Source organism: Primulina huaijiensis, unplaced genomic scaffold (genome assembly GCF_012295235.1).
Source record: "Primulina huaijiensis isolate GDHJ02 unplaced genomic scaffold, ASM1229523v2 scaffold3245, whole genome shotgun sequence".
NCBI lineage: Eukaryota > Viridiplantae > Streptophyta > Magnoliopsida > Lamiales > Gesneriaceae > Primulina > Primulina huaijiensis.
Genome location: NW_027357612.1, coordinates 418,286 through 435,024, shown reverse-complemented (window position 1 = coordinate 435,024; position 16,739 = coordinate 418,286). Strand labels below are relative to the sequence as shown.

Below are 16,739 nucleotides of genomic sequence, written 5' to 3'. Positions count from 1 at the left end.
TCCATCGTGTTTAGTTTCTTGTGTTCCGATTCTGTTTTCTTTACTTTTTTGGCAGAAACAATTTGCAACACGTGAAGCTGAAGATGTGTTTGTCTTTTACTATTATTAGAGATTCCATTTCATCGAAAACTAGTTTACGCTAAAGGTAAAAATTTATGTGAGACGATTTTACGTGTCGTATTTTGTGAGACAGATCTTTTATTTGGGTCATTTATGAAAAAAATATTATTTTTTATGCTAAGAGTGTTACTTTTTATTGTGAATATCGGTAAGATTAACCCGTTCACAGATAAAGATTCGTGAGACCGTCTCACTACATATCTCCTCTAAGTTAAAAACAGATCCACATCTTATTTATATATTGACGCCAAATAAATATTTGTAATAACGTCGTTTTAACTTTACGACGTTTCCGCCATTCAAACAAAAAATAATATTAATTTATATCATATCATATTATATATTATCTTTTTGCTCTCAGTTGTGAAGCTTTTTCTAATTTTTTTCTTAAAAAACAAATAATATTTCAAAGGAGAGGAACTAGTGATTGTTTTTAAAATAATATACCATTTTCCAGTTTATTTTAATTTTATTATCCTATATGCGTGAGAGAGTACGGAGAGAGCGATAGTGGAATGGGTTTTTAATTCTTCATGGAATCTTGTACGTATAATTCGATGGTGACATTTTTGTTTTTTTTATATATCTATTATCTATCTATTATTATTATATATTAAGAATCTCTAATAGAGACAAAACAAATTGGTCTGTTTTTTGATTTCCCCATTTTGCCCTTATTTTATATCACAATTATATTTTTGTTTTTATTTTTTTTTAATTACAAAAAACATTTTTTTTATTTTTTTTTAAATTACAACTATTCAAATAGCACTTTAGTCCCTCGATAATTTGTTAAATTTCACTTTAAGCTCTCGATAATTATAAAAAAATCCGTACACACGCACCGCGTATGACAAGTAGCTAGTTAAAATAAAGAATGGTATCTTTTACTTATTTATATTTATATATGGATATGTCAGCCTTCTGGATTAAATTGACGGAATGAGTACTTCAATTCATGCAAAGTCTCAGATTGTTTTTTGGCCCAAAAAAAATCTCATTTTTCTTTGTTTGAAATATCGTGATAACCATTTCAACGTACTAATTAAGAACATATAATTTTTTTATTTTTTTTAAAAAAAATTTTTATTTTGCATATGTGATTGATCAGGTTTTCCGTTATTTATTTGGTAGTTAATATTATTATAATGTTTCTTGAATCTAAACTTTGTGATATAAAAAAAATTTTTCTTGTCGGCTCCAGTTAAGTTTAAAAATTCATATTATGATCAGTGAAGAAAGAAGCTTTGCTTTTAAATCTTTTTCCAGACGTTACTCGCTTTTATATAAAAGTTTTTCAATCTAATATCCGGGTAGATCTAGCTAATGGAGTTTACTGTGAGCCGATTTATATTCAACGATCACAAAACTCATACGATTTTGTGATATAAATCTCCAACTCGATCCAGTCCATGAAAAATTATTATTTTTATATTGTTTTTCGTTATGAATATAAATCGGGCCATCTCGTGTCACAAGAGACTTTATATATGTCACATAAACTAGCAAGATTTTTATATTTTCATATATCTTAGAGTTTAGTTATATCATGCAAATATTTGATTAGAAACTAACAAGATTTTTATATTGTCTTTTCTCGACGACAAGTGAACGAGTTTTTAAATGCTTTAGCCAAAGCTTCTCTTTCCAAGCTTCTCATTCCCGTTCTAGTTCCATGCTGTGGAGTGAGACCCCAAATTGTAATATTTCTCGTTTTCCATCTTTTATGTACAATCCTAATCGTTATAATGATATCTTATTTGTTGTGTTTAAAAAAAAACATATACTTCGTGCATCTTAGCTAGCCACAAAACCAATTTTTCGATTTTGTTCCGCTTGTTTTGACCTTAGCTTGTTTCGAGAAAAATTATATTTGTGATCTTTTAACTTGGATTTTCATTTGTGGTTTTATTATCGAATAATTCATGATATTAATCCACTAACTTGTAATTTAGTCATATTTCGTTTGAGCATCGATGTGCCATTAAACATGTTATCCATGTCCGCCACTACATCATTATTTTCTCGTACGTCACTTTTCGACGCCACTTAATACTATGATGAAAAATTATTAAAATAAAAACAAATACAAATTAGTGGTCTAAAACTATAAGTTTAACGATAACATAACTAAAAAAGGAAAATATGGGAGTCACATGAAAAAAAAATGTAATTTTTCAATTTGTTTTATTAAAATATTTTGAGAAACAAAAATGTGAAAGTCTTATTTAAATAATCGTTCACTCATAAATTTATGATTGGTAATAGTCAAATTATGTGGACCACGTGTCTCCATTGATTTTGGCAGTCTTTTTATAATCGGATCGGATCGACCGTTCCAATTGAAAATCGATCCAAACATCACTCAAAAATATTTTGCCGATCAAATTGGTTAAGAACCGTCTAGACCCGTATTGAACCGATTAACCGGTTTATAACTGTTTGTACCGATCCATAATTTTTTAGCTTTTTAATTTAATTTTTAGATTTTATTTCTCGTTATATATAATTACTTAGATTCTATATTTTTTAAAAAATATTATTTTAGTAGTATTATAGTTTATTTGATTTTTTACCCTTTGAAAATATATATTTTTATTATTTATATACACGTTTAAGATCTCTATAATTTAAAATATATTATTTAATATAATTAATATGATATAACATTAATGTTTTGATCCGATCGTATGATTGATTTGAACCGCTATTTCAAGATATATTGGTTTGATTATCGGTCAATTATGAAAACGTTGAATTTTGGGTTTTAGAGGAGGGAGCGTCGCGATAAGAATGAGGTTAAATTCAAATTTTCATGTAAAAATATGTTTGTTATATTGTAATATTTAGTCACTTTATGCCCGAAGTTTTTCCCCTACATTGTAGATATTAACTAATTGAATCCTCGTTAATACGTATAATCAAAAGAAGTTTATTAATATTTTTTTAATGACACAAGAATCCGTCGCGGTATTTTTCGGTGCTGACTGAATAAACCTTCATACTAACGCAATAACATGCAAACCACGTTAGGCAAATAAATCACAATGAATAAGTCATGTCGTGACAAATTCGTCTGATAAGATGTTTGTAAGGAGAATCGAACTTTTGATTATTAACCAACTGCTCACCTATTCCATGAATTCGGACATCCGTTCACAGAAAAAACTTATTTATTAAGTATAATGTAGATTCAAGTAATTTATATATACTATGGCAATAAATATATTAAAAAGATGTATAATTATTTATTTTGCAATTGACAGAAAAAATATTGTACAAAAAGTACTTAGATTGAATCAAGGAATGATCAAATTTTAATTTAGTTCATCTAGCTATTTATAAAAGTTCATACACCAATTTAATATATACCAAAATAAATTTAATCCACTTAAATTTTTTTTTAAAAAAAGCTGGCGAGCAGACGAAATTTGACTGCATTATTATTATCATGCTTTTTGAAACCGGGAGACATATGCTTTATCTTGACAATCATTAATGTTTTTTAATTTTAATACAATTTTAATATATGAATTTTAGTCTAAAATTTTTAAAATATGATTGTGAAATCATTATGTTAGTTTATTCCCATAAATAAATGACATATTTTTATCAAATTTTATTTGCATCCATTTGTATCAACTTTTAAATTATTTTATAAGGGGGGGTCATATATATAGTATTGTAAAATAAAGTTTAAAGGATAAAATCAATATTTTAATTTCAAATATCATGGTCTCTAAAAAGAGAGTTTTATGTTATTCTTTTTAAAAAATAGTAATAGTTTTTATATACTTTTGAAAATCAATAATTGATAAAATTACATACATCCAGTGCACGATGACGAATTGACGATATATATAAAAATTATATGTTCAGACCTTACAATTTCAGCTTCCAGAAAGAAAGAAACTGCGTGAATATTTTTTTTTTGCTATTATTCAAATTTATTTTAAATTTTATTGGAATAAATTAGAAAAATCCCGAAATCAATTCTTTAAATTTAAATATTGAAAAGAATATTACATTTTTGTTTTCCTTATTTTTTTAAAAATTTAACAAACACTTTTTTTTTAACTTTTGTATTTTTTTTTAAATTTCAACCATTTAAATAGCACTTTAATCCCTCGATAATTTTGCAAATTTCACTTTAACCTCTCGATAATTATAAAAAAATTGTACACGCGCACCAAATGAAATATATAATTTTCAAAAAGTAATATTTATTTTTACATCGTCAAAAGAATATTATCTCTTCTATTTTATCGAAGCTGAGTCGGGGATAAAATCCGTTTTTGGTATCATGGTGATTTTTTCAATTTTTTTTTTCTTTTTTTACTTGTACTATGTCTCTCATGTTTAATGTGTCTGTGAATAAAATAACATATTTTCGCTGTATATTAACTCCAACTCACATGCATATTCGCGTATGCCAACATGCTTAGTATGTAATTAACCATCGATGGTACCGACCGACTATGGGACCGAACCGGACATGAGATTTCGAAATTTTTTTATCAAGTGAATAAATGGCATGCATGGCTTATATTATGTGGGTAACAAGACAGGAACCTGCAGCATGTCACACAATATGTAGAAATTATACAAAAAAAGTTATCAAGAAATTTATGTAGAGTCACATACGATTTTCACAGTCTCTATAAATACTCGCATTTCTCATCTCTGTTTCACGCTCATTTCTCATTTCCCGTTATTCTCTCTCTTTGACGGAAGAGGAATTGTTTTCTCTGTCTTGAACATCTTTTTCTTCACCTAATCACATTCCTGCTTTAAGTTAGGTGCGTCACCTAATGAATTTTCCAGCATTTTTAATAATTTTAGATATTCTGTCTAGATTGTAAACTCATGCATCCTGTACTTGTGTTTGAAGATCAGCAAGTGTCTGATGTTTATTGGGCAGTATAATTTGCTTTCTTCTAGTGCCGTTGCATGGAGCTCTAAATCTTGCCATATTGCGCTGCGTTTTAACGTGGTTTTTTTTTCTTGTTGCAGGGTAGTTAGGTAGAAGAAGAGGAATCCCAGCAAAGAGTTAGCCATGACGATCAAGCCCGGAGTTCGTATCGTGGATAGGAAGCTGGTTGTAAAAGACAGGACCATACTAGACAACGTGCCGGAAAATGTGATCGCCACCTCCGGCGCGGCAGCAGGGCCGGTGGAGGGGCTGTTCTTGGGGGCGGTTTTCGATCAGGACAGCAGCCGTCAGGTGGTGCCGCTTGGGACGTTGCGCGATGTGCAGTTCTTGGCGTGCTTCAGGTTCAAGTTATGGTGGATGGCACAGAGAATGGGAGATAAGGGGCGTGATATACCGCTGGAGACGCAGTTTTTGTTGGTGGAAACTAAAGATGGATCCCATTTGGAGTCGGATGTTGACGGGGATGAAGAAAATAAGATTGTTTATACAGTATTTTTGCCTTTGATTGAAGGGCCATTTAAAGCTTGTCTGCAAGGTAGTGAGGGGGACAAGCTAGAGTTATGCTTGGAGAGTGGGGATAAGGAGATATTGGCGTCAAATTTCACCCATTCGGTGTATATTAGTGCTGGTACCGATCCGTTTCGAGCCATAAACGAGGCGATCACGGCTGTGAAACTCCATCTTGGAACATTTAAGTTAAGACAAGAGAAGAAATTGCCTCAACTTGTGGATTACTTTGGATGGTGTACTTGGGATGCTTTTTACCAAGAGGTGACTCAAGAAGGTGTGGAGGCTGGTCTCGAGAGTCTTAAGGCTGGTAGGACACCTCCGAAATTTGTGATAATCGACGACGGCTGGCAGTTAGTCGGAGGCGACGAGGATAAGACGCAAGAAATCGAAGAAGAAGCATCACAAGTGAAGCAACCAAAGCTTTTGAGGCTAACCGGAATCAAAGAAAACAATAAGTTCCAAAACAAGGAGGATCCCACCGTCGGGATCAAGAATATAGTAAACATAGCGAAACAAAAGCATGGATTGAAATATGTATATGTGTGGCACGCGATCACAGGATATTGGGGCGGTGTGAGGCCAGGAGTGAAGGAGATGGAGGAGTATGAATCGGCTATGATTTATCCGGAACTGTGCAAGGGGGTGATGGAGCAGGAACCGGCGTGGAAAACCGATGCCATCGCATTGCAGGGGTTGGGTTTGGTGAATCCGAAGAATGTTTACAAGTTTTACAATGAGTTGCATAGCTATTTGGCATCGGCTGGGGTAGATGGGGTGAAAGTGGATGCACAGTGTATATTGGAGACTCTTGGTGCTGGAAATGGAGGTAGAGTTGAGCTGACAAGGCAGTATCATCAGGCTCTGGATGCTTCGGTGACGAAGAATTTCCCGGGGAATGAGATCATCGCTTGTATGAGCCACAATCTTGAATCTTTTTACTGGTATACATCTGATTCAAAGGTTCCTTATAATCTTATCCATTTATTAGCTTTTTCATGCATTTATAGTGATCTAGTGAGATACATACACCCCGATTTTTCGTCAAGAAGTTTCCTGTTACAACGCTAAAATTTACATTATGGAAGAAAAAGATTATACAGATTACAGGGTGATGAAAATTTTCTCGATCCATACGGGTTTTAATTAGGATACCACTTCTTGGAAATGCTTTTGTGGTTGAACATTAGTTAACTATATAATTTGTTCTTAACTTTTAAAAATATCGTGATGACAATTGCCGAAATAGCTCGAAACAAACTGCTGTCGTAAGAGCATCAGATGATTTCTACCCGCGTGATCCAGTATCACACACGATCCACATTGCTGCCGTTGCATACAACAGTGTTTTCATTGGAGACATCATGTTACCTGACTGGGATATGTTCCATTCTCACCATCCGGCAGCCGAGTACCATGGATCAGCCAGGGCGATCAGCGGTGGACCTGTCTACGTGAGGTGACTGACCGTCTCCCCTGTCCATCTTCATATTAATTAAGGGCAAACAGAATATGCGAGAGTCAACTGAAAAATATTTCAATGTCATTTTCTTGAATTTGCGTAGAGTACTGAGATAATCTACTTTTCTAACAGTGATGCACCTGGGAAACATAACTTTGATCTTCTTAAGAAGCTTGTTTTTCCAGACGGCTCAATTCTTCGAGCTCGTTTGCCTGGTCGGCCCACGAAGGATTGCTTGTTCTCTGATCCATCTCGTGATGGAGTTAGGTTAGAAATTTCTTCAGTTGCTTCGTATTGATAAAGTGAAGTTGATTCTCTGCCCATAGTAGGATGCCATGTTCCATCATGATGTTGAATTAATGCTTAATCTTGTCGTTGATTGTTATCTGAATGTGCCGATTTTGTTATTGTTGTTGGTAAAAGAATCAGGAATGCAAATCGGGGTGACTTCCATTTGTAAAGTTGAAATTGAATTCGATTCAACTGATTTGACAAAATTGGTGACGACATTTTCTTTTCCAGCCTCTTGAAGATATGGAACATAAACAAATATACAGGTGTACTTGGAGTATACAATTGCCAAGGTGCAGCGTGGAACAGTGTTGAAAGAAAGAACACATTCCACCAAACTAAACCTGAAGCAATCACAGGCTATATCCGGGGACGTGACGTCCATCTCATATCCGAAGTTGCCCTGGACTCCAACTGGAATGGGGACGTAGCTTTGTATTCGCACCGAGCCGGTACACTCATCTGCCTACCATATGATATTTCCATGCCAATCTCTCTCAAAGTCTTGGAGCACGAACTTTTCACGGTTACACCTATTAAAGTACTAGCACCTGGATTCAACTTTGCACCATTGGGGCTCATCAACATGTTCAATGGTGGTGGAGCAATCGAAGGGGTCAAATACGAGGTCAAAACTGGTGCACAGCTGGTTGAACTCGAGAGTGGAGTCGAAGGGAGAATCGAGAACTTGAGCTCTGAGGTAGTGGCAGCAGTTGCCCTGGAGGTAAAGGGTTGTGGGTGTTTTGGTGTCTACTCGTCAGTTAAGCCTAGAAAATGCGACTTGGGATCATCTGTGGTTGATTTTGAATATGATGCAGCCTCCGGCTTGGTGACATTGAACCTGACCGATATGCCTCCTGATGATCAGAAGGTTCATCTCGTTGAGATTGAACTGTGAATTTATCGGCAAAGGGTTGATGGTGTGTAATCATGGGGCAGTGAACATTGAAGTCGAATGAATGATCTTTTTCCTCGGATTGGTCCAGAGGTTGGCAGTTGGTTTCTCAGAATTTAGAAGCACGTTTACATTTTAAAAAAAAAAAAAAAAACCTTCAAATTGGCCTCTTTCCTACAGGAGGGTGCTTGTGTGGTAGAGTTATGACTTGGCTGCCACTGTATCTGTCAAATTATGAAATATCAATGTAATAAAAAGTGTTACTGTTTTGATTAACAAATAAACGTACATTTCACATTTTAGTTACAAGAATATATTTGTAAGGTAAAAGAAGATAGCAGACAAAAACAGCAACGGCTGCCTACTGATAGCATGTGGCAGAGTGGCACGCCTAAGTCCTGGTGGGGCCTGAATTTCGGAAAAACATGTGATAACTACAATAGTGTTATATATTGCTTGTCAACTCATGTCCTCCATCACCCAAAATAAGAAAAGAAAGTGGCAGTAAAACGTCCAAGAAAATAACCTACCATTTTATCGAACTATACAATGTACAAGTATAATGTCATTCTTTGTAATTTGCTTTATATGAATAAATGGGTCTGATCAAATTTAACATTCTTGAAAAAAATGTTTCAAGCAAGTGATTATATTCAATCTTGAGATTTAACCACAAGAATCATCATCACCTCCCTCACTATCATCCTAAAAAGGGCCTTTCGATTTACTCTCCATCATGGCTCCACTAAAATCGTTCCCTCGCTTCAGGTTCCAGTTTTGGAACCCAATCAAAACCGGTGTTTGGCATCCCCAGTCAGTCGGGAGAGTGCAGGTCCCGTCCGGCCCAATATCAAAACCCACAAGTATCCCTACTCAAAACCCACTGTCCTCTCCACGTTCATACTCACCCACTCTATAAAGAAGATCAAACACCATAAACATTTGCCCAAAGCAGATCTAGCGTTGTTTCCTAAACCACGGGATTCAAACGAAATCAAAGCTCCCAAGAAAGAAAATCCATTTAAATTATCCTCGAACAAAATCTCCTGAAAACTAGTGCATAAATTAGCCGCACCAAATTACGGATACTTGGCATTATATGGAACAGCATTGCATTAAAATCACCTCACAATATTCCGACGCAAAAAACAAAAAGGAAAGAAAATAAGCAAGCGTAATCTGGAAATGGGAAAAAAAAGAGATACCAGCTTAATGGAAGTTTTCGAGAGACCCAGATATTGGCTAGCACTCCATTCGTTGGATCCGAGGCAGAGTCAGCGAATTCCAGCTCCCAGCAAGAGGGACGAATCTAGGGCTTCTAGGAGAGAGAGTTTGTGTGAGAGAGGGAGAACGACAATTGGGCTTGAACCAATCAAATTCGACCCGTATTTTGGGGTGTGGAGGTAGATTGCTCTAGTGTTGCATTGAATTGGATTTGGACTTTGAGGTCGGTCCATTACACTATCTGAGATCGAAGGTACGCTGTTGTGAGATAATATCTTCTTCGCCTTTAAAAACCTACGGAGTATTATTTGTTGNGGTATTATCCATTTGAATAAATAATTTGAAATTCCTTGAATTGGTCAAGTATATATTTTTTATTACGTTGAAACTTGCAGCCGTTATCCTTTTGGTAAAGTATATTATTTCTTCTATTTAAAATTCATTCATCATGTGCCAAAAAACACTGATATATAAAACTTTATAAGAAATTAATTGGATAATAGATAAANTTATTGTTTTTAAAGCTTTAGGGGCATATGCATGTTAGTCCATGTATCTATGCTATGAATTAAAGTTAAACCCAATTAATTTTTGGTGAGTTGGTGAATAACCTGGATCCTCAAGTGTGCACAATACTAGCTAGATCCAATTCAGTTGGCAAAGCATTTTTTAAAATTTCGACATAGGACCGGTACTGAATCTATGCCAATTGACTCAAACCCACGTCATGAATTTATTTATATTTAAAAACAATAATTATCTATCACCTTAACTACGTACACATATATTTTTAAATCAAATAGAATTTATGCTTATTTAATGTAATTAATTAGACGATGGTTTCAAATATTAATTAAATTGATTTCATCCAATTATGATGCAGAACCTACTTGGCTGTCTATCAGATACAGCTCGGATGATAATGTATCCGGTGAGAACTGTTATACCGGGGGAATAGGAGAGTGGGGGAACTCTTTAATTCGCTACCATTAGGAAAATTATGGTGGGGGATATTTATTTATGTTACCCCTGAAAATAGCATTTATTTTAATTTTAACCAACTAATTTAACGATAGGTCTAACTTTTTTTTATGATTATGTGGTAAAATCCAAATAATAGGTGCACACTCTTTGGATATATATACATGAATAATTCGACACTCTCAATTATAAGAAATAATATTATATCAAGGGGATAATATTAATATTATAAAATTATTATTTTAATCATCTCCAAACATAATTAACCAACCCGACCAATACATATATTTTAAATCAACCATAATAAATTGTACATGTTCAAGATATGTACCATGCATACAGCTAATAATAATAGTTAATTAATGTTTCCAACAATAATTAAAATTTGAATGAATCAAGCGATTAATGGTCCCTAGCGTTCTTTTAGCTTGCCACTAACTTTTGTTACCGGAAAAGGCCAACAACAACATGCCTTTTTTTTTTTTCTCAATTATTATTATTATATATATACAAACAAGCGATGTTACTCCACAATGTATTGTATTGTATTGTATTTTATTAAAGTAAGAGTCTAATCAAACATAATTTGTTTTAATAAAAGCTTAAAAGCCTCAAGAAACATGGCCTAGCTATATTAGTGTTTGCCAGCTGATTTAAACAACTACCCACTAACTTCCATTATATCATCCTTTTGATGACCAACATGATGGATCACCAATTTTAAGTACAAGAAAATACTTGGAGATTTACGCACGAAAAAATGTATATTGCGAAGTTTAGACATGGTCTGGCGGAGAACCTTCTTATCAGTATTAATATATTGGTATTATACTCAGTATATTATGTATGAAAAAGAAGGATGTTGTGTTACGTAGAATGTACAACATAGGAAGGCGTCCGTTGAGACAAAGGGACCTTAATCCGGGAATAACGGGGTTCATGTCATCTTTTACAACGTGGGTCACCCCACCCTCACATGCTTCCATGTGAATCAAGCAATTCACGTAGTATATACATATATGTTATATTGAGATTTTTACATAACTCAATTTCAAAAACTAGCTCGTCTCGAGTACTTAATCTAGCTGATGTAGTACACTTAGTACACCCTCTCACGCTTAATAATAAACAATAAGAACGTGAAATTTACTTTATCGGTTTGATACATAAAGCATTCCAATACATAACGGTGAGCCCGAGTCAGGATCGAAACATGTCTCTCATATCATATTAAAATTGAAACTTAAACAATCATCTTCTTATAAGTAAGTTTTTAGGTTTGATTAGGTCTAAATCTCGATGTTAATAATACACATAAAAAAAAATAGAGGTTGTAACATCATCATTGAATAAATTTGTCCCCGATCTAAGAAAATAAGCGGGAATACACGTAATAGCACAACCCATAACTGTCCTTTAATTTCTTTGCACACCCACCCTAACAGATATTTTAAACGTAATTATTACTATTATCTATAAAATATCTAATTAATTTAATAAGCGATAAATGACGATTGACTTACAAACTTACGTGCAAATATAGTAAAAAAATAAACTATTACACAGAGAAACACGTTCACTACCCAATATATGTACGCACGATTGAATCAATATTGTTGCAAATCCGAGATTTAAGGATGACCCATTGTATTCTCGTCCGTACACTGATTAATTAAATTTACTGATTAATTAAATTTTTGTAAATTTAATTCACCAATTCTTTTATTACCTTTGAATTTCACTTCATTCTTATGAATATCGAACAATTCTATTTCTTTTGAAGTCTTTCTTTTATAATATGAGACGTTTGTTTTATCTATAACTTAATTACTGTTGTAACATAGAAATGATGCTTGGAATTTTACATGGGTTTTTATCAGTAGATGAATTAATCGTTACGTAACACTGACTTCAGTACAAATTGTAGCATCAAATACTTGTCTACAAAGCAAATACTATAATTAGTGACTAATGTATAATTAAAGTTTTTCCTTGCTCCATCTTTATATAAAATTTTGAATAAAATATAACTTAGTAATGCTGGAATTAATACTTTCACGATTAATTTAATAAGAATAATAATACAAATATGCAATGTAAAAATGAATTTAATTAAATCATTAAAGATATGAAACGTGGTCAGCTTTTAATTGTTCAATATTCTTCTTGGGATTGGTGGAAAAGACCTCAATCAACTCTCCTATAAATACCGCCCTCTCCTCTCCCCTCCCCTAAACCTACAATCCACACTAACAAAAAAAAATATATGTATATATATATATATATAAATAATCTTTTGTATTATCACATATTCATTTTCTTTCAAGAAACCCTATTTAGGGTTGTTGCAAATTACGCGCTCGGAGTATATGGCCGCCTTCCTACTTTTCCACAGCTTTCTTGAACTGCGGACTGAAAGCCTTTGTATGGCCACCACCGTAGGCGGTGCTATCATCCCTTTTGCGGTTCAATAAAGCTGTGGGACGATATGGAGACTGCCAATGGCATAACATTTAATTCAGACTTGGATTCGTTTCTACAGTTTCATCTGCCATTGTTTTCTGCGATTAATTTTCATACTTTTTGGTGCAGTACGTGAATTAATTTACTCTAACTGATTAAATTCATGAGTAATAAGTGATAGGAGGCTAGATCTGATGACGGCCCTCTTGAATCTAATGAGTAAAAGCGAAGAAATCTTCGGTTTTCCTGTAATTATATATAGATTGATGATATTTGGTTTCTATTTCTATTTATTTGTACGTTATGTAACCTTTTTTTTCATGTTATTAAACTTGACGAAATTTAGATTTTTTTTGTTTCTTCTTTTGATATGTAATGCCGATACCATAAATGATAAATCCGGCGAATTTCGATAAGTGATTCCATAGTTTCTACAGGATATATATGATATTTGTAAGCTTCTTGATTTCTTCTTTTCTCTCAACCACAAGTTAGCTGATAAGAGCCTGTTCTTGGATCTGGATTTATTTCGGAGAAGATAATGATTGAATTTAGTCGCAAATTTTTCCGCAATCAATGTTTTTCCATGATCTTCGAACTCGCAATGTTCTGATATGTTGTTTCATATATTTTGATGAATAGCGTATATTTTTTTATGGGCACCAACAATTACAAAAGTTTTTGATAATCAATGTATTTGTTCTATATAGTCCTTTAAATTTATACATTTTTTACAATTATTTCGTAATATTTTAGCGCAATAAATTCATAAATTGTCAATAATTCTATGATTGGTGATGTTAAAGTGTAGATGGACCACACTATTTGCAAATTGCCTTTGTGATCATATGCAACCACCCCCCCAAAGCCAAGTCTTATCGTGTGAAGAAGCATATCTATATTTGTTTTCTATATAAAATTTAAATTTAAATTAAAAAATTTTTGTAATATTTTTTAGAGCCATCAGCCATTAATTTGTGATGTCATGTATATCATTCCTAATTTCGCAACGTATAGTGATTTGTAACACATTAAAAAATTGGAATGCATGCATATAAATTCCCCGAAATTAGCACTATATTAAGGCAAGAACGTTTAAAACGATTATTTCGGTTTCTCAATGAAATAGATTTTACAAAAATATCCTTAATCGAAAAATTGATATAAATAATTAGAGAGATGCGTACGTCAATTAAATATGTATCAATTTTATATATTAATTCATTCATATATACCTATTACTAATTACTTTATTATAAATTGTGTTATTGCCAAAACTATTACATATATGTGTGTGTGATACTGTGTGCTTACATGTCATTGCGGAGACCCTCGTGTTTATAAAAGAATTTGTTTTTATCTTAACTGATCTTGTACACCTTGGGAAAGAAAGTGCAAAAAAAGTCAAATTTATTGCAGAGGAACACCAAGCAAATTCAAGAAATCTAGGGTTTTTCCCCTCCTCAATGGTACAAGACAACCTTTTTATCATGAAACCCAACATTGTTGTCTTGTTAAGGCTGCCATGGCTATCTCAAGATCAGATCCTACTGTTTCCTCTTTATGTGGTATAAGCCATTAAATTAGACTTTTGGATGTTGAAATTTCGAGCCACCCTGGCGTGGGAATATATTATTAAAAATTATTAATTATAATACTCAATTCACTCTACTGATTAATTACGATGATATTTATAATATATAATATTTGCCCATAACTTATTCAATAAAATGTTTAAAATACACCTTAAGAAACGTGCAACGTGTATAAAAATGAAAACTCTAATGTCACTCTTAAATTAGTCGAAAGCAATTAATAAGGTAATTAAACCAGTTTTTTACGGGAATATAATTAAATTTATATTGGATTCTCTATTTAGTTTATCAATTAATTGGTCTTTGTAATATTTGTCCCTCACTTAGTCAATTATAAAAAAATAACTTGAAAAAAAGGTTTGATGCTAATAACTGTAAAGATTTCTTTTATTGACTAAAACTATTCGCGATATTATCGGCATGTGTTATCTTGAGAGATGAAAATGCCAGAGGTAGCATGCTTCCCTTTATTTTATTGACCTTGAAGTTTCAGCATACAAGTAAACATACACACAAAAAATAATGCACGCAATATGAAAAAATTCGTCTTAAAGAGATCATATCCTAACAATTATTTCACGGATCTTTATTCGTGAGACGATTGAATCTTGCTAATATTTACAACAAAAATAACATTTTCAGCATAAAAAATAATATTTTTTCATGATCATAGTCTATCTGTGATGAATACACTCTTGTTAATGAGTAGGTCTTTCATAAGACGGTCTCACGGATCTTTATTTGTGAGACGGATCAATCATGTCCATATTTACAATAAAAATTAATATATTTGACATAAAAAGTAATATTTTTTCGTAAGTAACCCATATAGAATCTTTGTTTCACAAAATTGACCCGTGAAACCATCTCACAAGAGTTTTTGTGCTTGTTAATAGCGTCACACTTTCTTATTTTTATTTCTATAAATGAATGATGCATATGCTTTATTATATGATACTATTTTATGTTTTTTTCAGATAAAAATGTGTATTATTCATTACATTCCAAATATTATATTTAAAGCGAGCCTTTAAATATTATATTTTCAAATGAAATTACTTTGTGACCACTTAAGCTTTTTTCGTTTGAAAATTCTTCAATTAATTACTATATTCCAAAAAGATGAATTATTTTTCCACTGAGATTAATTTACAATAATATTTTGTAATGATTTTATCATCCACTTATGGGCCCCATACCAATTTTCTTTTCAACTTTTAGCCTTTTATATTCTTGTTATTGTTTTCATATATATGTTTTGTTTCCCGTAAGATCCAACTTTTGATTCTGTTCTTCGATATATTGAAATAAATTAATTAATTGATAAAAAATAAAACAAAAAAAATGATAAAAGTTTAAATCATCTTATCAAGATCAGGTCAAAAAGTCAGTTTTTTTTGTTATAAAAATAGTGTTGAAATTTTCACTTGCTTTTGTGTTGTTGTCCATTATAGAATTAGCCGTTAAAGTAGAAATTTAGAGACACGAATGAAATTTTGATTGATCGCAAGAAATCTTGTTCTTGATGTCTCTTTTAATTAAATAAATATATTTATTTATCAAGCATCATAATTGGCGCTCGATCTTCGCTCACAAGCATAAAATTAATTGAACAAAGAATTTTTACTCGAAAAATTGTTCGCAGTTAGAAATTAATTATTTAAAATGTAATTACCAGATTTTTTTTTTTTGAGTTGGCAGAACAATAGTTATATATATCGACATGTAATGGTTGCTCTTGGTTGGAAATTTTTATTTATTTTTTTTATTTTCGTGCTTCTTCTTTCACTGTCAAAGTAAATCTAATTTCTTTAGTCTGTCAAATTTCATTCTCAAAATAAACTAAAAACTAGCAACTTTAGTCTTGCAACTAAAAAATTGTAACTTGGATCATAAAATTAAAATTTTGATTATAATATGATAATCAGTGAGTTTAGAACTCATATCATCCAATCTCCGCACATTTTCGAGTGATCCAACCTTCCCGCGTTTTCGAGCAACTCAAGTGTGTTCTTCCCAAAGTATTCATGTTATCCCGATTTTTAATTATTTTCAACGTGCTTGATTCAGATTATCAATCTATCTAGTAGTTCCTTTAAACGCAATAAATTTATTTTCAAAAGGAAGAAAAATAAGGAAAAGAATTGCTAGGCATTTCATGCATCTTAAATTAATGAAAAAAAAATTTAGTTTAGCCTTTTGCATTTTAATCTATCTATACTATATATTAAATTCACAACCCTTTATTGATATGAATCAAATTACCAA

The 16,739-nt window shown here is 32.4% G+C and overlaps 1 protein-coding gene across 3 annotated transcripts; it reads left to right on the top strand.

Moving 5' to 3' along the window:
- Positions 1-4,778: 4,778 nt before the first annotated feature.
- LOC140968094 (probable galactinol--sucrose galactosyltransferase 6) lies at positions 4,779-8,505 on the top strand. Of its 3 annotated transcripts, none has more exons than XM_073428936.1 (5): positions 4,779-4,919; positions 5,134-6,504; positions 6,810-7,019; positions 7,155-7,289; positions 7,545-8,505. In XM_073428936.1, the coding sequence occupies exons 2-5, from the start codon at positions 5,177-5,179 to the stop codon at positions 8,209-8,211; spliced, it is 2,340 nt and encodes a 779-aa protein (XP_073285037.1). In that variant the 5' UTR covers positions 4,779-4,919; positions 5,134-5,176; the 3' UTR covers positions 8,212-8,505. The 3 variants fall into 3 exon arrangements, with proteins under 3 accessions (XP_073285037.1, XP_073285038.1, XP_073285039.1); XM_073428937.1 differs by having other exon boundaries at positions 4,803-4,923; XM_073428938.1 differs by having other exon boundaries at positions 4,807-4,914.
- Positions 8,506-16,739: the final 8,234 nt, after the last annotated feature.